The following is a 23,492-nucleotide window of genomic DNA, read 5'->3' as shown; positions in this document are numbered from 1 at the left end:
TCAAATGTAAAAAAAAAAAAAGTCTACGTTTTTTACATACTTTCAAATGTTGAAAAAACGTAGATCTACATTTGGACAGTTTAACCCTTTCAGGGTCCTGAGGCCAAATTTCAAAGTGTACACCAGGGTCCAAGAATTTTCAAAAAAAAAAAAAAAAAAAAAAAAAAAAAAAAAAAAAAAAAAAAAAAAAAAAAAAAAAAAAAAATTCATATGAAATGGTAGAGAATCTTTTTCTGAAGGTAATAAAACAAAAAGTACAAAATTTGATGGAAAATTGACGAAATTATGCTCTTGGGAATTTTGATGTGTCAGCGATATTTACGAATTGGCGATTTTACCGGCTTTGACTCCCATTTTAGGCCAATTACATTATTCCAGTCAACCAAATTCTTAGCTATTTCACTAGTATGTGTTCCTTTTTATCTATTGAGCACAAGAAATCGCCAAGTCAACTGTTTCAACTACAAAATAAAGTGATCGGAAATTGGTAATTTGGCCAATTTAACACAAAGTTCAAAATATTCCAATTTCAAAATAGGGTCCAGAATAAACAATGTAGGTATTCCTGTCACTAAACTAACATTTCCTCTGTTCATTAGTTATGTTTTGAGGCTTTACAAATGAATTCCATTTTGATTTTTTATTCACATAATGAATTTTTATTCAAACCAAAAAATAGAAGATTTACTGTTATGCAATATTGTAATAATTGTATAAATATCATCACCACATTTGTGAATGTATACTAGACCCACCAGCTGGCGTGTGTTAGACGTGTGAGGTCGTTTGTTTACTCTTGAACATCAGCAAAAATTTAACATTTCTGCTACTTTGAGCTCAGTTTCAAGCCATTTCCAGTGCTAAAACCAATCAAAATCATCTCTGTTTCTGTAATATGTCTTCCATTCTATCAAATGAGACCAAGAAATCGCAAATACAACTATAAAATACATAAGAAAAACACTGCAAAGTCGCTATTTTAATCGAAAATCACGGTCTGTTTTTTTTCTCTCATTATACACTGTGTACTGCAGGATTTGTTTAATGTGGTGCACACATACCACATAGATATATTCTCTCATATCTAAGCCCAAATTTACCACTCACAGCTTATCAGAGTGAGCTGAGCTCATGGCGTAGATCTACGGTTTGGGCCCTGAACATAAAGCCGTAGATCTATGGCACAGACCCTGAAAGGGTTAAGGGTTAAAACAGCTACTTTGTGGTGTATTTTCATATGGTTTTTATGGTTGTAGTCTTGGTCTCTTGGTCTCATTTGATAAAATGGAAGATATATTACAGAAATAGTGATGATTTTGATTGATTTCAGGCCTGAGAGTAGCTTGAAATTGATCTCAAAGTAGTGGAAATGTTTGACTTTTGTCGATATTCCAGGGTTCAATACGTATCCAATGGGCCAGTCTTATACGTATTTAGGAATGCACTGACATTACAATAATGCAGTAGTCTGCATAACAGTATATGTTCTACTGTTTGTGTTAATAAAAATTTAAAATGTAAAGCAAGCGTAATATAGGAGAGGCCAGAGGACATGACTACTGAACATAGGAAATGTTTTTATAGTGCCAGGAATGTCTACACTGCTTAGTCTGGACACTACTTTAAAATTGGCAATTTCTGAATTTTTTGTGAAATTGGCCAAATTGCTGATTTCTGATCACTTTATTGGGTACAGTAGACTGTTAAATTAAATTATGTTCTTGAAAACGCTGTTAGGTAAATCCGTGTTAGATACACTGAAGGTTACGTTCCTTGGCCCCCCAAAAGCCAAACAACTTTTTTTTAAGCTCTCCAGATCTTACAAAAATAAAAATGATTATGTAATTGCTGTTCATTATCATGATGTATTATGTTTTTCTATTGCTCAACCCTTTGAGGGTCCATCCCATAGTTCTACGGCTTTGAAGTCAGGGTCCAAGCCATAGTACGTACTACATCGTGAGTTCAGCTCACTCGGATAAGCTGTGAAAGGTAAATTTGAGCCTAGATATAAGAGAATGCATCTGTGTGGTAAGTGTGCACTATATAAAACAAATCCTGCAGCACACAGTGCATAATGAGAAAAAACTGCGACCATGTTTTTGGATTAAAACAGCAACTTTGCGGTGTATTTTCATATGGTTTTTACAGTTGTATTTGCAGTTTCTTGGAAGATACATTACAGAAATAGAGATGATTTTTTATTGGTTTTAGTACTGAAAATAGCTTGAAACTGAGCTCAAAGTAGCAGAAACGTTCAATTTTTTCCAATGTTCAAGAGTAAACAAATCACATCACACATCCAATACATGTCAGCTGGTGGGTCTAATGTATGTTCATGGATGCACTAATAGTATTTATACAATTATTACAATATTGCATAACAGTAAATCTTCTATTTTTTGGTGTGAATAAAAATTCTTATTATGAATAAAAAATCAAAATGAAATTCACCTGCAAAGCCTGGAAATGTAACTAATAAACAGAAAAAATGTTATTTAAGTGCCAAAAATGCCTGCATTGTTTATTCTGGACCCTATTTTCAAATTGGAATATTTTGAACTGTGTGAAATTGGCCAAATTACCAATTTCTGATTACTTTATTGGGTAGTTGAAATAGTTGACTGGGTGATTTCTTGTGCTCAATAGATAAAAAGGAACACATACTAGTGAAATGGCTAAGAATCTGGTCTAATGAAACAATGTAATTGGCTGAAATTAGGACTCAAAGTGGGTAAAATCGCCAATGCATAAATATTGCTGACACGGCAAAATTTGCAATAGCACAATTCCATCAATTTTTTATCAAATTTCATACTTTTTGTTTTATTACCTTTAGAAAAAGATTCTCTACCATTTCATAAGAAAAATAATATTTTTTTTTTTTTTAAATTCTTGGACCCTACAGGGAATTTTCAGACTGGAGATCTGGATCCCTCAAAGGGTTAAGGCTACAAATGCAACAGAAATTGTGGGTGCTAGTGTTTGTGGATGACTGTGAAGAGAGTGGAGAGTCACGCTTTGGCCCTACTGGGCTGAGATGGATGGCAGAGATTCTGGCACAAATTGATGGTTGTACAGAAGCGTGCATCTATATTTATCAGGGTCCTCTTCAGTGAAAAAGTCTAACTTAAAGTCAGTAACTCAGACAAGTAGTCAGAAAGTCAAGTATATCTGGTCAGTCAAGTCAGTCCTGTCGCCCTTCTTTCTACTTGACTAATCTCTGGACTAACCAGTGTTTTGACACACTTTAGTCACCCTGGGTATGGTGGCTACAACTTAAAGTATAAAACTCACCCCTGGGGCACACACACTGCCCAAAAAATAAGAAGGACCCAAAGGTCCTACCATCTTGAAGCCACCAAGGAGAGTGAGAGAGAGGGAGAGGCCTATCTAAACTCCTCCCACACCCACCAAAACGACAAAGGACTGTTGCCAAGCACAATTCTCTAGTTACCATAACTCTACCACACCTTATTTTACTTTTACAAAAAGAAATACAACTTTATAAACTACTTATTTAAATTGTGTGTGTGTGTGTGTGTCTATAGTATAACCTATTATATTGAGAAAAACAGGCTTGACTCACCTGCCTTACAGCCATAAGGGTGATCTGCCCTTATGACATTTAGTGCTGAGTCCCAATCAATTCAATATAATTAGGCATTCCAGAGTAACTGTTACTTATATACATCAATATGTGTTGGGTCCCATAGCCCCATAAAAATAAGTCAGTCCTGTCAATAAGTCAATTCAGACAGTCCAGTCAATTCAGTCAAGTCAGTAAGTCAGTCAACTGAGCAAGTCAAGTCAATTCAGTAAGTCAGTCAGTCAAGTCAGTTAGTAAGTCAACTCAGTCGGTCCAGTCAGTAAGTTAGTCAAGTCAATAAGTCTCAATCCAGTCAAGTAAGTCAGCCAGAAAGTCTCCAGTCAGTCAGTCAAATAAATCAGTCAATTCAGTCAAGTCAGTTTATTCACACAGCTGTGATCTACGTGTCATTCTTTTCAGATGACATCCTGGGTTATTTAATACACAAGCTTATATATTTACCTCATTCATTTTAATTGCATGAAATGACTCTTCATTAAGGCCAAAGGTTCTTGCTATATCTACCACATGTGAGCCACTCTTAAGTTTGTCTAATATCTCGATTTTCTTTGTGACTCTAAGACTTTAACGTTTAAACCTTTTCTTGCCACTTTCAGCAATCACTTGTATGCCTACTGGGAGCAATGATTGCTTGGCAGATATAAGATATAGCAATTAAAAGATCAAAATACAATTCATAAACACAGCTAGCTTCTAAGAGAGAATCACATGAAATGCATATGCATGGAAGACTGGGACAGGGGTGGCAGGGAAGGAAGGTAGGCCTCCCTCACAGAGACAATGGCCTGACCCAGAGCAGGTGGCCTGAGAGCTAGGAAAATATCCCTGGAGCCCACGGGCGATGCTCCAAATTTTTTTCCCAGCCCAGAAATGGAACCATGTTAAGTCAATTTTACGACGTGTTTTATAAAAATATGCCACAATTTTTCAATACATAATGTAAAAACCATAATGAAGAACATAAACCTGTGTAATATAACAGTCTACTGTAGTTGAAACAGGTAAATGGGCATTTTCTTGTACTTAATCGATAGAACAAAAGGAATATTAGTGAAATAGCTATGAGTCTGGTCAACTGGAACAATGGAATTGGCCAAAAAAAAAAAAAAAAAAAAATGGTGCAAATTGGGTGAAATCACTGATGTGTAAATATCGCCAAGACCACTAACTTTGTGAGAGCGTAATTCCATAAGTTTTCCATCAAATCTCATACTTTTGGTTTCATTGCCTTTAGAAAAAGATTTTCTATCATTTCATAAGAAAAATATTTTTTTTTTTTAAATTTTGCGACCCTGAGAGCAAGTCTGAGAGCAGGGGGTGCGACCCTGAAAGGGTTAAATCAGCAATATAAAACATCACAATTGTTACACTTTACCAAAACGGAAAACTTATTTATAAGATTAAAAGTAATTCGTACCTCATTTGGTATATACAATACCCATCCAAGCTCTCCTGTGTGGGTAATATTCATTGCACGAATGCTATTGGCAAGCCCCACATCTATCTCCTTAAATGAAAAAAATGGGAAGGCTTTGGTTGACAGGTCAACATCCGTCAATTCTGACAAAACATTCCGTGCCAGTGGTCCTGTAAGAAATATCATTACTAACATCGATTGTTTAATGTCTAGACATGATGAAAACACCAAACTGATTATGTATTGCCATAGTACATATCATTTATAAAACATGAGTCATTTATACTAACTGATGCACCAATTTCTCCAATTTGTGATAATTTTTTTTTAACACATTGGCCATCTCCCACCAAGGCAGGGTGACCAGAAAAAGAAGAAACAAAAGTTTTTCTTCTTTTTACATTTAGCATTTTAGTCACCTCTTACGATATGCATGGCTTACGGAGGAAGAAATCTTCACTTCCCCATGGAGATTTGTGATAATTGTATCATTAATTAAGTTGTCCTTGTAACTATCACTTTCTCACCGTACTGTATACAATTACATGACAAATACAATATGAGAAAACTGAAATGAATGCTTATAAGTGTACATACAGTATGTGTGAACATATTAGATACATTCGAAAAGTTTTCACATTTTTAACCACCTAGAGAACTTTTTAGACTTCTAGCCAATAAAATAAATCTGCAGTTTATGAGACATGGCATTGTGGTGTTTTATTGCAAAGCATTAACCTATCCATTCAACAGCATAATTTTTTTTTTTCAACAAGCTGGTTGTACCTAGGTAGTAGGCTGGTAGACAGCAACCACCCAGGGAGGTACTACCATCCTGCCAAGTGAGTGTAAAACGAAAGCCTGTAATTGTTTTACATGATGGTAGGATTGCAAAGGTTAGTGGATGAGTTTGAGAATGTGTGTAAAGGTAGAAAGTTGAAAGTGAACATAGAAAAGAGTAAGGTGATGAGGGTATCAAATGATTTAGATAAAGAAAAATTGGATATCAAATTGGGGAGGAGGAGTATGGAAGAAGTGAATGTTTTCAGATACTTAGGAGTTGACGTGTGCTGGTGTCCTTTTTTCTGTCTCATGAACATGCAAGATTTCAGGTACGTCTTGCTACTTCTACTTACACTTAGGTCACACTACACATACATGTACAAGCGTATATATACATACCCCTCTGGGTTTTCTTCTATTTTCTTTCTAGTTCTTGTTCTTGTTTATTTCCTCTTATCTCCATGGGAAAGTGGAACAGAATTCTTCCTCCGTGCCCCATGCATGTTGTAAGAGGCAACTAAAATGCCGGGAGCAAGGGGCTAGTAACCCCTTCTCCTGTATATATTACTAAATGTAAAAGGAGAAACTTTCATTTTTCCTTTTGGGCCACCCCACCTCGGTGGGATATGGCCGATGTGTTGAAAGAAAGAAAGAAAGCTGGTTGTACCTCACTGAGGCAAGGTGACCCAAAAAGAAAAACATTTAGTAATTTATACAGGGGAGGGGGTTACAAGCCCCTTGCTCCCGGCATTTTAGTCGCCTCCTATGATATGCATGGTTTATGGAGGAAGAATTCTTTTCCAATTCCCTATGAAGAACAACATGCATATTTTAACCAATTTCACCATATATCTACTACTGATTTTAGGCCAAAAGAACCTGTCAGTGAATCCTCTTTATATGAGGAAGGATCTAGAAAGCTGAAGTTGTATGAAGAGTGTAGATATCAAGAATAACAGCCCTGGACCAGAACTTTTATATATTTAGTAAATGCTAAGATCATTTTTAACGGAATAAGTATGAAGTGTTAATATTTCAAATAAACTCTAAAGTTTTATGTGAGCCTATGTGATGATGGTCAACCTGCTGTGAATCAAAGACAATTTTTTTCAAGCCTACCACTGATGTAATACTACATGAAAGTTAGTCCTAATGACATCTGGAAGGAGCAACAGAGAACATAAGCTGATCTATCTACTCACCATCAGGGACATCATGCAACTAAGAATCTACAACACTTCATCTATAAGGAAGGATATTTGTGCAAGGAAAATGCAGTCACCATAATAAAGCCATGTCCTCAGGAATTATTATATGTTGTAGACATCAGCCAACTCAATGAGTGTTACAAAGACTTAAAGAGATATTTAATTCCAAGACATTTCAAAACTTAAATATTTTAATTAGCCACAATATTCACCAATACCCTGCCAGTATGGTACCACTCTATGTCCACCACAACTGCATTACTATTGCCATGCTTGTTCCCTCTCCATTTTTTCAGCTAAGGGAACAACATAAGTTTGCATAGAGCAAAAAGTAAGGCTGAGATTCATAGCCACTGTTATCAGCAGTGCCCCTAAAGACTGGACTGTTTGCAGAGATGCATCATCCTGGAAAAACATTATTATCCTTGTCATTTGTCTTTCAGGTATCTAGAGCTGATTTCTGATCAGTCAAGCTGTGGTGCTTGCATTTGATTGTGTGCTACTAGCACCAACAGCCTGATTGATCACATCAACCAGATTACCTGGTCTGGGCCAGGGCTGCTATGACAATTATCTCTGGAATAAACAACAAGCAGGTTGGCTGTGGTGTACAACTGAAACAAATTGATGGAGTACCATTCCTTATTATGATGGCCTATTTTTTCCAAGAAATATGCCATGATTATATAACCAGAACTTCAAAACATCTCCATGGGGAAGTGGAAAAGAATTCTTCCTTCATAAGCCATGAATGTCATAAGAAGTGACTAAAATGCCAGGAGAAAGGGGCTAGTAACCCCTTCTATATAAATTACTAAATTTAAAAAGAAAAACTTCAATTTTTCTTTAAATTTGGGTGACCTAAATTTAGGTCACCCTGCCTTGGTGGGATGCAGCCAGTGTGTGGAAAGAAGAAGAAACTTCAAAACATTGTGGCCATGACCTTTCTTGTGTTCTAGCAAATAAAAGCTGTTGTTTTCATAAGTTCACTGCATACATATTGAGGAGACACAACATACAAGTAAAATGAGCGGCATTTTTTTTTTAGCAAGTCGGCTGTCTCCCACCGAGGCAGGGTGACCCAAAAAGAAAGGAAATCCCCAAAAAGAAAATACTTTCAACATCATTCAACTCTTTCACCTCACTCACACATAATCACTGTTTTTGCAGTGGTGCTCAAAACACAACAGCTTAGAAGCATATATCCCAAACCCCTCCTTTAGAGTGCAGGCATTGTACTTCCCATTTCCAGGACTCAAGTCCGGCTATATAAAAATAACCGGTTTCCCTGAATCCCTTCACTAAATATTACCCTGCTCACACTCCAACAGTTCGTCAGATCCCAAATACCATTCATCTCCATTCACTCCTATCGAACACGCTCATGCATGCCTGCTGGAAGTCCAAGCTCCTCACCCACAAAACCTCCCTTACCCCTTCCTTCCAACCTTTTCGAGGACGACCCCTACCCCGCCTTCCTTCCCCTACAGATTTAAATGCTCTCCATGACATTCTACTTTGATCCATTCTCTCTAAATGACCAAACCACCTCAACAACCCCTCTTCAGCCCTCTGACTAATACTTTTATTAACTCCACACCTTCTCCTAATTTCCACACTCCGAATTTTCTGCATAATATTTACACCACATATTGCCCTTAGACAGGACATCTCCACTGCCTCCAAACACCTCCTCGCTGCTGCATTCACAACCAAAGCTTCACACCCATATAAGAGTGTTGGTACTACTATACTTTCATACATTCCCTTCTTTGCCTCCACAGATAACGTTTTTTGTCTCCACATATACCTCAATGGACCATTCACCTTTTTTCTCTCATCAATTCTATGATTAACTTCATCCTTCATAAATCCATCCGCCGACATGTCAACTCCCAAGTATCTGAAAACATTCACTTTTTCCATACTCCTCCTCCCCAATTTGATATCCAATTTTTATTTATCTAAATCATTTGATACCCTCATCACCTTACTATTTTCTATGTTCACTTTTAACTTTCTACCTTTACACACACTCCCAAACTCGTCCACTAACCTTTGCAATTTTTCTTTAGAATCTCCCATAAGCACGGTATCATCAGCAATAAGCAATTGTGTCAATTCCCATTTTGTATTTGATTCCCCATAATTTAATCCCACCCCTCTCCCGAACACCCTAGCATTTACTTCTTTTACAACCCCATCTATAAATATATTAAACAACCATGGTGACATTACACATCCCTGTCTAAGACCTACGTTTACTAGGAAGTAGGCTCTCTCTCTTCTACACACCCTAACCTGAGCCTCACTATCCTCATACAAACTCTTTACAGCATTTAGTAACTTACCACCTATTCCATATACAGTGGACCCTCAACCAGCGATGGCATCGATTAACGATAAATCTGACTAGCGATACATTTTAACGCAAAAATTTTGCCTCGACTAGCGCTTAAAAACCCGACCAGCGCTATTCATTCCGTACGAGACATGTCCACTTTGGCCTGAGCGCGCCTCACTTGTCCTGTGGGTGCCAGTGTTTACAAGCCAGCAGCCAGCCACCGCGGTCGCTTCCAAACATACAACTGGAACATTTCATATTATCACAGCCTTTGTAGTGATTGCACCTGCAAAATAAGTGACCATGGGCCCAAAGAAAACTTCTAGTGCCAACCCTACAGCAAATAGGGTGAGAATTACTATGGAGATTAAGAAAGAGATCATTGCTAAGTATGAAAGTGGAGTGCGTGTCTCTGAGCTGGTCAGGTTGTATAATAAACCCCAATCAACCATCGCTACTATTGTGAGCAAGAAAACAGCAATCAAGGAAGCTGTTCTTGCCAAAGGTGCAACTATGTTTTCGAAACTGAGATCGCAAGCGGTAGAAGATGTTGAGAGACTCATACTGGTGTGGATAAACGAGAAACAGATAGCAGGAGATAGCATCTCTCAAGCGATCATATGTGAAAAGGCTAGGAAGTTGCATGATCATTTAATTAAAAAAATGCCAGCAACTAGTGATGTGAGTGAATTTAAGGCCAGCAAAGGTTGGTTTGAGAGATTTAAGAAGCGTAGTGGCATTCATAGTGTGATAAGGCATGGTGAGGCTGCCAGTTCGGACCACAAAGCGGCTGAAAAATATGTGCAGGAATTCAAGGAGTACATAGACAGTGAAGGACTGAAACCTGAACAAGTGTTTAATTGTGACAAAACAGGCCTGTTTTGGAAGAAAATGCCAAGCAGGACGTACATTACTCAGGAGGAAAAGGCACTCCCAGGACATAAGCCTATGAAAGACAGGCTTACTCTGTTGATGTGTGCCAATGCTAGTGGTGATTGCAAAGTGAAGCCTTTATTGGTGTATCACTCTGAAACTCCCAGAGTGTTCAGGAAAAACAATGTCCTCAAGGCTAATTTGTGTGTGCTGTGGAGGGCAAACAGTAAGGCATGGGTCACTAGGGACTTTTTCTATGACTGGTTACACCATGCATTTGCCCCCAATGTGAAAAATTACCTAATTGAAAAGAAATTTGACCTTAAGTGCCTCCTGGTATTAGACAATGTTCCTGGTCATCCTTCAGACTTGGCAGAGCGACTTTCTGGGGACACGAGCTTCATTAAGGTGAAGTTTTTGCCTCCTAATACCACTCCTCTCCTACAGCCCATGGACCAGCAGGTCATTTCCAACTTCAAGAAACTGTACACAAAAGTTATGTTTGAAAGGTGCTTTGTAGTGACCTCAGAAACTCAACTGACTCTTAAGAGAATTTTGGAAAGATCATTTTACCATCCTCAATTGTGTAAACATTATAGGTAAGGCTTGGGAGGAAGTGACTAAGAGGATTTTGAACTCTGCTTGGAAAAAACTGTGGCCAGAATGTGTAGACAAAAGGGATTTTGAAGGGCTTGAGGCTAACCCTGAGAATCCTATGCCAGTTGAGGAATCCATTGTGGCATTGGGGAAGTCCTTGGGGTTGGAGGTTAGTGGGGAGGATGTGGAAGAGCTGGTGGAGGAGGACAATGAAGAACTAACCACTGATGAGCTGCTAGATATCTTGAACAGCAAGAGGGCAGACCTGAGGAAACTGCTTTGGAGGAGGGGATAGAGAAATTGAAGAAGTTGCCTACTTTTAAGATTAAGGAAATGTGTACAAAGTGGCTTGAAGTGCAAACCTTTTTTGATGAAAATCACCCTGACACAGCTACTGCAAGCCGTGTTGGCAACCTGTACACTGACAATGTTGTGAACCACTTTAGGAAAGTCATAAAGGAACGAGAGGTACAGGTATCTATGGACAGATATGTTGTGCGACAGAGGTCCAGTGACTCTGAAGCTGGTCCTAGTGGCATTAAAAGAACAAGGGAAGTAACCCCAGAAAAAGACTTGCTACCTCAAGTGCTAATGGAAGGGGATTCCCCTTCTAAACACTAAAAAGATCAAGGGTTTCCCCTCCTCCCATCCCATCAATCATCCCCAGATCTTCAATAAAGGTAAGTGTCATAAGAACATAAGAAGAACATAAGAACGAAGGAACACTGCAGAAGGCCTACTGGCCCATGCGAGGCAGGTCCAAGTCCCTACCGGCTTAAGCCAATGCACCCAACCTAGTCAGGTCAGGTCACATTGACTTAAGGGAGGAACACGGCAACCGACCTGTTAGCACAAGCTATCAGGTCCAACTCACACCCACCCACATCTACTCATGTATTTATCCAACCTATTTTTGAAGCTACACAACGTTCTGGCCTCTATAACGGTACTTGGGAGTTTGTTCCACTCATCCACAACTCTATTACCAAACCAGTACTTTCCTATATCCCTCCTGAATCTGAATTTTTCCAACTTAAAACCATTGCTGCGAGTCCTGTCTAGGCTAGATATTTTCAGCACACTATTTACATCCCCTTTATTTATTCCTGTCTTCCACTTATAAACCTCAATCATATCCCCCCTAATTCTACGTCTTTCTAGAGAGTGCAGTTTCAGGGCCCTTAGTCTATCCTCATAGGGAAGGTTTCTGATACATGGGATCATCTTTGTCATCCTCCTTTGTACATTTTCCAGAGAATTTATATCCATTCTGTAATACGGTGACCAAAACTGTGCAGCATAATCTAAATGAGGCCTAACCAAGGATGTATAGAGTTGAAGAACAACCTGAGGACTCCTATTATTTATGCTTCTTGATATGAAGCCAAGGATTCTATTAGCTTTATTGCGAACACTTATGCACTGTTGTCTTGGTTTCAGATTACTGCTAACCAGAACTCCTAAATCTTTTTCGCAATCCGTAATATTAAGATCTACATTATTTAGTTTATATGTGGCATGGTTATTGTCCTGTCCAACATTTAGAACTTTGCATTTGTCTATATTAAACTGCATCTGCCACTTCTCCGACCACTGCATCAGTCTATTCAAATCTTCCTGGAGTGCTCGAATGTCCTCGTCAGAATGAATTCGACGGCCTATTTTGGTGTCATCGGCAAACTTGCCGATGTCGCTCTTTATGCCCTCATCTATGTCGTTTATGTAGATTGTGAACAGCAGGGGGCCCAACACTGACCCCTGTGGAACACCGCTCGTGACGCTTCCCCACTCTGATTTCTCCCCATTTATGCAAACTCTCTGCTGCCTATTTGTCAACCATGCCTCTATCCAGGAAAAAATTTCTCCTCCTATTCCATGTGCTTTAATTTTCCTCAATAGTCTCTGATGTGGGACCCTGTCAAAAGCCTTACTGAAGTCCATATACACAATATCATATTCATTACCATGATCTACCTCCTCAAATACCTTAGTGAAAAAAGTTAATAAATTCGTAAGGCAGGAACGCCCCTTTGTAAAACCATGCTGAGATTCGTTGATTAATTTATGCTTTTCAAGGTGGCTACGAACTGCCTCGGCAATTATTGATTCCATAAATTTTCCCACTATGGAGGTTAGGCTTATTGGTCTATAGTTCGAAGCTAAGGACCTGTCACCTGTTTTGAAAATAGGTATCACATTTGCCATTTTCCACTTATCTGGCACCATGCCAGTTTGTAGTGATATGTTGAAAAGATTAGCCAAAGGTGTGCTAAGCTCCTCTTTACATTCCTTTAGAACCCTTGCATACAGTTCATCAGGGCCTGGGGATTTGTTAGGTTTTAATTTATCTATTTGCCTAAGGACCATGTCACTTGTGACCCTAATAGTGCACAGTTTATTATCGTCCTGTTCTACATAATTTATCATTACTGGAATATCGCTGGTATCCTCCTGTGTAAAAACTGAGAGGAAGTATGTGTTAAAAATTCTACACATTTCCTTATCACTGTCAGTGAGCTGACCCGAGGAACTTTTGAGTGGGCCTATCTTGTCCCTGATCTTACTTCTGTATACCTGAAAGAATCCTTTTGGGTTAGTCTTCGATTCTCTTGCAACTTTAACCTCATAATCTCTATTTGCTTTTCTAATTCCCTTTTTTATTTCTCTCTTTAACTGAATATATCGATTTCTTAATTGCCCCTCTCCTCTTTTGATTTGCCTATATATGCCTCTCTTTTGACCAATCAGATATTTTAATCTATTGTTCATCCATTTAGGATCATTTTTGTTTGATCTGATTTCCCTATTTGGAACATAATTTGACTAGCAGCTAGAACTATGCCCTGGAAAGCATCATATCGGCAACCATCACCACCTACCTGACCCCTAGTCAGGTCATTCCAGTTCAGCCCACCTAAGTAATTTTTCAGTCCTATGAAATCAGCCAAGCGAAAGTCAGGGACGGAGACTTGATTGCCATTATTAGGGGAATTCCATGATATGTTAAAACTGAGTGATTTGTGATCACTCTCCCCAAGCTCATCATTAACCTCAAGATTATTAATTAGTGTTTCCCTACTGGCAAGAACCAAGTCAAGGAGGTTATTTCCCCTAGTTGGCTCTGTCACAAACTGTTTTAAAAAACAATCCTGGATCGTATCAAGAAAGTCACCCGACTCTAAATTTCCTGTCAAACTGCTCCAGTCAATCTGTCTATAATTGAAATCTCCCATTAGCACAACATTTTCGTATGTAGATGCCTTACGAATTTCGTCCCATAGAAGTTTACTGCACTCCCTATCAAGATTTGGGGCCCTGTAAATCACACCCAAAATTAGTTTTTCTCGGCCCTCGAGAAGCTGTAACCAAACAGATTCAGTGGCTGACGCTTCTAATTTAATATCTTGTCTAACACAACAATTTAAATTGTCTCTGACATACATCGCTACTCCACCACCTTTCCTGTTGACCCTGTCAGTGTGGAATAATTTATAGCCTTGTATGTGACATTCAGAGGGCATCTCTCTATCTTTCAGATTGAGCCAGGTCTCTGTTATAGCAATAATATCTATGTTTCCTGCACTTGCAATTAATCTTAGCTCATCTATCTTATTTCTAACACTCCTGCTATTAGTATAGTAAACCTTAAGGGAGCTAGTCCCTTGCTGCCCTCTGCTGTCCCCCTTTGTTTGCTGACCTGTTCTATTGTCTTTATTTATAACTTCATGCTGAATGCCTTTTATACATTTACTGTTTCCAACCCTAGTGTTGCAACCTGCTTGTTTCCCACACACACCCATACCTCTATCTTCCATCAGTTTAAAATCATAGGCATTTCACCAATGGCCTTCTCAATCGAGTCTGCAAGTGCTACCACCCCTGCCCCAGAGAGATGAACCCCATCCCTTGCATACATATCATGTTTGCCATAAAAGTTGTTCCAGTTGTCAATGAATGGGATTGCAAGTTCCTTGCAGTATCTGTCTAGCCAGCAATTTACACCAATTGCCCTAGACAACCATTCATTTCCTACTCCCCTTCTAGGCAAGATGCTACATATGATTGGGATCCCTCCCTTAGACTTAATGAAATCTATAGCTGACCTGTACTTATCTAGCAGCTCTTCTCTCCTACCCTTCCCAATATCATTTCCACCAGCACTGAGACAGATAATGGGCTTGTTCCCATTACCTGACATGATATTATCCAGTCTGTTGACAATGTCCCCAACACCAGCTCCAGGGAAGCACACTCTATCTCTCATCTTCTTATTCCTATTACAAAAAGCACGATCAACATATCTTACCTGAGAGTCACCAACCACAAGAATGCGCTTACCTTCATTAGCAGGGGCAGTAGTACCCTTACCTTCACTGGCCACTGAAGTACATTCATCCTGGAGAACAGAGAAGCGATTTCCTACCTTCAGATCTGCACTCTTAACTTTCCTTACTCTGATGCGCCTCCCATTACTGTGAACAACTCGCCACTTGTAGCAGGTGCTGGGCTGCACCTCACTGCTGGTAGCCGTTGCTACCACCCCACCTACAGCCTCCTCACAGTGAGAGACAGACTGCACCTCACTGCTAGAAGCCTCATTCCCCACATCTCCAACCACCTCACACTCTCTCCCAGGCCCATTGAGGTGGACCTTCAGCCTCCTAATCTCCTCCTGGAGAAGCAAGACCTCCTCCTTCAACTCTCCAACCTCAGCTTTTAAAACACTGTAGAAGCAAGCCATGCTTTGTAACCGTCCACGCTAATCCCCAAGCAGCTCAGGGTCTGTGACCTCACGTGACGACTGACCACTGAACACTGTGCATGTTTTCTTAAGTTTGTGTGTATTAAAATTAATATTTCATGTGCATAAAATTTTTTTTTTTTCAATACTTTGGGGTGTCTTGCACGGATTAATTTGATTTCTATTATTTCTTATGGGGAAAATTAACTTGACTAATGATTATTTCGATTAACGATGAGCTCTCAGGAACGGATTAATATCGCTGGTTGAGGGTCCACTGTACTTGCAACATCTGCCACTCTATCATATGCCTTTTCTAAATCCATAAATACAATAAAAATTTTCCTACCTTTATCTAAATACTGTTCACATATATGCTTCAATGTAAACACTTGATCTACACATCCCCTACCCACTCTAAAACCTCCTTGCTCATCTGCAATCCTACATTCTGTCTTACCTCTAATTCTTTCAATTATAACCCTACCGTACACTTTTCCTGGTATACTCAGTAAACTTATTCCTCTATAATTTTTACAATCTCTTTTGTCACCCTTTCCTTTATATAAAGGGACTATACATGCTCTCCAGCAAACCTTAGGTACCTTCCCCTCTTTCATACATTTATTAAAGAAAAATACCAACCACTCTAACACTATATCCCCCCCTGCTTTTAACATTTCTGTCATGATCCCTCAGTTCCAGCTGCTTTACCCCCTTTCATTCTACGTAATGCCTCACGCACCTCCCCCACACACACATCCTGTTCTTCTTCACTCCTAAAAGATGGTATACCTCCCTGGCCAGTGCATGAAATTACCGCCTCCCTTTCTTCGTCGACATTTAAAAGTTCCTCAAAATATTCTCGCCATCTACCCAAAACCTCCATCTCCCCATCTACTAACTCCCCTACTCTGATTTTAGCTGACAAATCCATTTGTTCCCTAGGCTTTCTTAACTTGTTTAACTCACTCCAAAATTTTTTCTTATTTTCATTAAAATTTCTTGACAGTGCCTCTCCCACTCTATCATCTGCTCTCCTTTTGCACTCTTTCACCACTCTCTTCACCTTTCTTTTACTCTCCACATACTCTATTCTTCTTATAACACTTCTGCTTTGTGAAAACCTCTCATAAGCTAACTTTTTCTCTTTTATCACACCCTTTACTTCATCATTCCACCAATCACTCCTCTTTCCTCCTGCACCCACCCTCCTATAACCACAAACTTCTGCCCCACATTCTAATACTGCATTTTTAAAACTATTCCAACCCTCTTCAACCCCCCCCCACTACTCATACTTGCACTAGTCCACCTTTCTGCCAATAGTTGCTTATATCTCACCCCAACTTCCTCCTCCCTTAGCTTATACACTTTCACCTCATGAGGGGCATATAAAGAAATATTACTAGTGCAAAGGTAGATATTTTCAGAGAAACTGAACTAGTTTACACAGAAAGTACCAGATCATACAGGTAGTGATGGCTATGTAGGCTTGTGGTCTGGGTAGCAATAGCCCAGACCACAGTCAACAGATAATCTGGCTTCAAGCTGGTGCAAGGGTAAAACTTGAAATCAGACAGTTATGAGAAGTGAACAACTAGAACAACCTTTAGCTATGTTGGTGCAAAGAACAACAGTAATTATACAACATATTACCTGAAAAATTAAAAAAAAAAAAATCAGTTAGTATTTACTGCCAGCTTAAAGCACTTACATAAGTGACCATGATGCTCAACATTAAATGTAGCACCAACAGAGAGAAAAAAAATTTAAAGCCTTAAGAAAATCCCTAGAAGTGACTATAGGTCAATGCAAACTGTTGTCTCAAGGCACTAAGTTAAATTTTTTTATTAATACTACCTGTACAGTATTTTGTCCCTTATTCTCTAAAATACTTTACCCATAATGCATATGGCAGTGAACATTGATGTCACATCACTCAAGACTACTGAACCATCAGCTGGGAGATTACGCTTCAACCATGTCCCACATCGGGTCTGCTGGATAGTGGGTGCTATCATCATGTAACTGTACAAATAATGATAATACGTTATTAACTATCATAAACTGTGAGGATTTTTCACAACAGAGTATATGGGGCATCGTGCAGCAGAAAAGATTAAGTGCCAAATTCAAATAATGAAGAAATACACAAGTGGGGGAAGATTGAAGCTATAAAGCTTAAGTTACCATGCAGTGCTATGGGGCTCTAAGCCTAACTTATAAATGCAGAATAGAATAGCTACATGTTCCCACAAACAGACAGAATATGAAGGAATCAATATGTTCACTAACCTGGATTTGATTGTGGTGGTGCTTATTCTTTTCTGCTGTGCAACACCTTGCTATTATTTTTAACACAACTGCTGTCTCCTGTCAAGTAAGGGTGACCCAAAGAAGAAAACACATTCACAGTCATCCAATCAGTCTTTCCATAAGTGTACTGACATCACAGTCAGATTACCCCCTCTAACTGCAACCTCCCTACCCCTTCAGAATGCAGGACCTGCCCTTCCCACCTCCAGATTTCAAATCCAGCTAACTGGTTTTTTTCCTGAATCCCTTTATAAAAGTCACCCTACTCACACTAGAACAGCACATCCATTAAAAACCACTAATCTCCATTTACTCAAACACACTCACACAAGCACATATTAAAATATAACATCTACACTTATAAGTCTCCACATTAAGTTATACAATAACTGACTACATTTACTTACTGATTAGGAGCAATACGTGCCAGAGAGCAGTCATTCTCATAACCTCCATATGAATTCTGCATGCCAGTGTGTATAATACCTCCAACAGGTATGTCAACATCATTACTACATAGGTATTGCAATGCTTGAACTACTTCACTTCCTTTCGACTGTAAAGAAATACAATTGTTAAACACAGTAATGACTCACTAGTTGACAAAATATACTATATACATAGTTTTTTGAACTCAAAATATTAAGTAATAGCATTGAAGTTGCAGTACTGAAATAGTAAGTTAAATTGTTTAATTTATTTATATTACATCTGAGAAGAATGCAGTAGATGTAGACAGTAAATTATTTGCTAAAATGTAACTACAGAATTCATATTGGATAACTTTGAGGTAGTAGATTCACCACTTTGGTTACACATGGAAGAACCACCATGGAAACAAAGGGAATCACTGCCTATGTCCCACATATGGTATGTTTCTTTGTATGGTCTTCTCCAGTGGTTCCACCTTTCCAATGCTCATGTGGTTTGGTTGGTAGCATCCTCAACTCACACACTGAGGGGTCTGGGATTGATTCCCAGAACAGGTGAAATGTTGGGTATATTTCCTTACACCTGCTGCTTCTGTTCATTTAGCAGTCAGTAGGTACCTGGATGTTGCCAACTGTTGTGGGTTGCATTCTATGAGACAAGATTAAATCAGGCTGCATTAAATGCTCTGTAAAACCAGGGACTTTATATAAAGTTTGGCAATACGGTAATATCAATTATGTCTGTATCAGTTGTATCATGTACTTTGCAGAAATAAATATTACTACTGTTTTTCATATTCTTTGTCCTATAACTGTTTACTGTTTTCCTGCATCTTCTCTCTCATCTGTAAATGCTGTCTAAAGACAGCATTTACATAATCTAAAGACAGCATTTATAAATGAGAGATGGACAAAATGCTGTCTAAAGACAACATTTTGTCCATTTCTTTTGTTTCTAAGTGACGGTGGTGACTGCTTCACACAAAGGTTACTTGCATCAATATGTGATGTTCTCTATCAAAGACTCCTTAAACAATTTAACAACTGAAATCATCTAATCTTCAAAGTATATTTTTTTTATATTATAATCACAGTAAAGTGCTAAGCCAATAAGGGCCTAACAGCACCATGGGAATGGTAAACAATAAGGTGTGATTTAAAGAAAGGAATGGCAGCTCCAATTCCTTGGATCAAGAGCCCTTCATCAGCCTCAAGGCATTCCCATGAAGGGTAACTTTTTATATAAACAAAGCTACCCCTACAAGAACAGTAAAGCTGCAAGAGGGTAGAGCAACAACTGAGTCTCCACCAGGTAGTAGGTCTATCCCATGCTCTGCATAGAGAGGACTGAGCCTCTATCAGGTCATAGGTCTATCTCATGCTCAGATGACTGAGCCTCCACCACTCACTGTGTTCGGTGATTCATCTGGGTTTAGTTCTTTATAGAAATATATACTGTACATCCAAGAGTGAACAGAGCATTAAGGAGAATACAATTTTGAAAAATAATGATGCATTTACTGTTCAAATACTGCCAAGTATAAACTTTTATTAGTACATATTAAAATACAGTGGACCCCCAGCTTACGATATTAATTCGTTCCAGGAGGCTGTTTGGGTGCCGTTACCGAATGAATTTGCTCCAATAAGGAATATTGTAAATTAGATTAGTCTGTTTCAGACCCCCAAAAATACACTTACAAAAGCACTTACAAAAATACACTTACATAATTGTTCGAGTTGGGAGCTGATTGTAAGTCGGGGGTCCACTGTATTTTGCTAGATAAGAACACTATAAAATCTTTAAAATTCAAATTTAAATTCCTTAAAATTTAGCCAGAGGTTTACAACTTTCCACAGTTCTTCTAGTACTTGCCCAGAATCAGAATTGAAATTTGTTAAGAACAAAATTCACAGTTGGTTGTAAAGTACAAACATTATACAAGGGCAGATACTGTAATAAATAATCTTTACAAGTTTACAAAAGAAAATATTTTCTATACTGCCAGCACAATTTGAAATCAAAATACTTACCCACACATCAAACTTTGCAAATGATGAATAATCAAAAATTGCCACACGTTCCCTACATGCTGCATACTCTTCTGCTACATAATTAAACCATGGTGGCTTTGTCCAAGTGTTGGTAAAAGCCATTTGAAATGGAGCAGAATTTTCAGTATCGCCTTCATAATCTGAAAGACAAATGTTGATCAGTTTCTTAAAACTGAATACCAAGATACCTATTTCAGGGAGGTGAAACCACCTGACGTAAACAATATGCATTTTACATTTTGTCACCATATTCTTTGGGTAGCACTAAACCCATAAAGGTCATACAGTGCCTGGGGAATCAGGCAATTAGATCTGAACCAAGGAAGGGAAATGCACTTATAATTCCGTGGATTAAATAATATTCAGAGAATATTCACTTGAAGCATTCAGCCAAATATCTGAATAGGAAAAATTACAATCCATGGCATAATATGGAAATATACTGGCATACAATAACATATTATATACAGTATAGTACAAATGTCCCTCACCTTATGTAAATTTGCTTTATGTGAATTCGCTATTATGAGATGTCCCATTTATGTCAGTAATGTCATATGTGTGACATACATCTACACATGTGATCTGTGGGGTTCACTAAACTTACTGAAAATTCTTATTATACGGAATTAAGTGTTAATGGCCTGACTGAGCTTAGAACACATACAATAAACATTTAAGTTAATGAACTGACAGGGTGAGCAGGTGGTTTGTAATGGCAATTGCAATGGATAGAGATGAGAAGTTATTTCCCTGTGATTTTAACAATAACTGATATTTCTATCAGCAATGAACTCAACCCACTGTTTGTCTGTTTCCCAAATAAGTGACACAGTGCATTCTGTCCTGTACTTCTACAAAAAAGCAAGAGACACCTGCATTTTGAAAATGCATGAGAAACCGTGCAAGAGTCTGCTTCATCATTACCCTGTTTTTCACTTTAACAGCTGGAGAGGAACTTGCAATAAGGAGATGGAAAAGTAAGAAAAAGCATGTATGAGTGAGAGAGTAACAGAAAGACCAAGAATATTATAGTGATAAAGTTAGAGCATGAGAGAGAGAGAGAGCAACTGAAAGTGAATAAATGAAAACAGGAGAGCAAGAGCAAATTAGAGAGAAAGAAGGAACAGAGAGAGAGAGAGAGAGAGAGAGAGAGAGAGAGAGAGAGAGAGAGAGAGAGAGAGAGAGAGAGAGAGAGAGAGAGAGAGAGACAGACAGAGAGACAGAGAGAGAGACAGAGAGAGAGAGAGAGACAGAGAGAGAGACAGAGAGAGAGACAGAGAGAGAGACAGAGAGACAGAGAGAGAGACAGAGAGAGAGAGAGAGAGACAGAGAGAGAGAGAGAGAGAGACAGAGACAGAGAGAGAGAGAGAGACAGAGACAGAGAGAGAGACAGAGAGACAGAGAGAGAGACAGAGAGAGAGACAGAGAGAGAGAGACAGAGAGAGACAGAGAGAGACAGAGAGAGACAGAGAGAGAGAGACAGAGAGAGACAGAGAGACAGAGAGAGACAGACTGGACATTGCTGGCGCTTTCGACCGGGTGTGGCACCAGGGCCTCTTAGCAAAACTTCAAGCACTGGGAATTGCAGGCTCTACGCTATGTCTCCTCAGTGATTACCTTCATGGTAGATCTCTAAGTGTAGTCCTCAATGGAACGGAATCAGCAAGGCATCCTATTGGGGCAAGCGTTCCACAAGGAAGCGTGCTGGGTCCACTGTTATGGAATGTCTACTTCAACGACCTTCTTCATCTCATCCCAGAATCACATGTATATGCAGACGACTGTACACTGACATTCACTTATCCAAGAGAAGAAATGCCAGCTGCTCTAAGCTACATCAATCACCAGCTGAGAGCTATATCAGCTTGGGGAAATAGATGGCAAGTAACATTTGCACCTGAGAAAACGCAAATGATGATCGTCTCTAGGCACCATGATGGTAATGCTGGTGCAGTAGTAAGGATGAATGGGACGATGTTGGCACCTGGAGAAGAGGTTGATATCCTTGGGGTGAAATTTGACTCCAAACTAACCATGAAGAACCATGTTGTAAATCTTGCAAACAAGGCAGCCAGGAAGCTTACAGCACTTCGCCGTATCTCGCATCTGCTTGACAGTAGGGGTTGCAAGATCCTGTACGAGGCACAAGTACGCTCACACCTTGAGTATGCTCCACTTTCTTGGTTTGCCTGCCCCCCCTCTCATCTGCGACTGCTTGACAGAGTAGAGAACAGAGCAAGACATCTCATCTCTCGCCTGGACCCATCCTGGATAGATCTGTCATTTCAGCAGAGCCTTCAACATAGGAGGGATGTGGGTGGCCTTACTGTTATGTACAAGGCCAATATTGTCAAAATACCACACTTGGATCCACTTCGAGGACAGCGTGAAACAAGCTTTTATGCCACAAGACGGGCAGAAAGCAGCAACTTCACTCTGGCTGTACCCTTCTCCAGAACATCACTCCATCTGAGATCATACATACCCAGGATGACTCGAGTATGGAACACATTCGTACAGCATAATGATGTCAACGAGATAAAGTCAGTTGATCAAATGAAAATGCTGGCCCACAGATGGCTCCAACTTCATCCTGTTCTGTACTTGTATGTCTCATAACAATAAAAAATGCTTTCAAATTATCTGATGTAGGTAACAGCTCTTAGCTTGCCAATAAAGTTAGGAATCCTTAACCTGTAAATAGCTTGTCAATAAAGCTAAGGATCCTTAACCTTGTCAAACCCTGTGTAAAAAAAAAAAAAAAAGAGAGAAAAAGAGAGAGAGAAAGAGAGAGAGAAAGAGAGAAAGGCCAATATTGTCAAAATACCACACTTGGATCCACTTCGAGGACAGCGTGAAACAAGCTTTTATGCCACAAGACGGGCAGAAAGCAGCAACTTCACTCTGGCTGTACCCTTCTCCAGAACATCACTCCATCTGAGATCATACATACCCAGGATGACTCGAGTATGGAACACATTCGTACAGGATAATGATGTCAACGAGATAAAGTCAGTTGATCAAATGAAAATGCTGGCCCACAGATGGCTCCAACTTCATCCTGTTTCCTACTTGTATGTCTCATAACAATAAAAATGCTTTCAAATGAGC

The 23,492-nt window shown here is 39.1% G+C and overlaps 1 protein-coding gene across 7 annotated transcripts in view; it reads right to left on the bottom strand.

The window, feature by feature from the left end:
- Positions 1 to 23,492, bottom strand: part of LOC128684814 (pyruvate dehydrogenase phosphatase regulatory subunit, mitochondrial) — a 170,181-nt gene that overhangs the window by 66,283 nt on the left and 80,406 nt on the right. For all 7 annotated transcript variants that reach the window (XR_011394107.1, XM_070100929.1, XM_070100927.1 and 4 more), the window contains exons 11-14: positions 20,358 to 20,518; positions 18,300 to 18,448; positions 17,477 to 17,604; positions 5,028 to 5,197 (exon numbers count right to left, since the gene is read on the bottom strand). Coding sequence is in view for 6 of the 7 variants with exons in the window: in XM_070100929.1 (XP_069957030.1) it covers positions 5,028 to 5,197; positions 17,477 to 17,604; positions 18,300 to 18,448; positions 20,358 to 20,518 (608 nt within the window). In the remaining variant the exon portion in view is untranslated. The remainder of the gene's footprint in view (positions 1 to 5,027; positions 5,198 to 17,476; positions 17,605 to 18,299; positions 18,449 to 20,357; positions 20,519 to 23,492) is intronic.

Source organism: Cherax quadricarinatus, chromosome 5, assembly GCF_038502225.1.
Source record: "Cherax quadricarinatus isolate ZL_2023a chromosome 5, ASM3850222v1, whole genome shotgun sequence".
Lineage (NCBI taxonomy): Eukaryota > Metazoa > Arthropoda > Malacostraca > Decapoda > Parastacidae > Cherax > Cherax quadricarinatus.
Note: the sequence above shows the minus strand (reverse complement) of the source record. Positions and strands in the feature narration are given on the sequence as shown.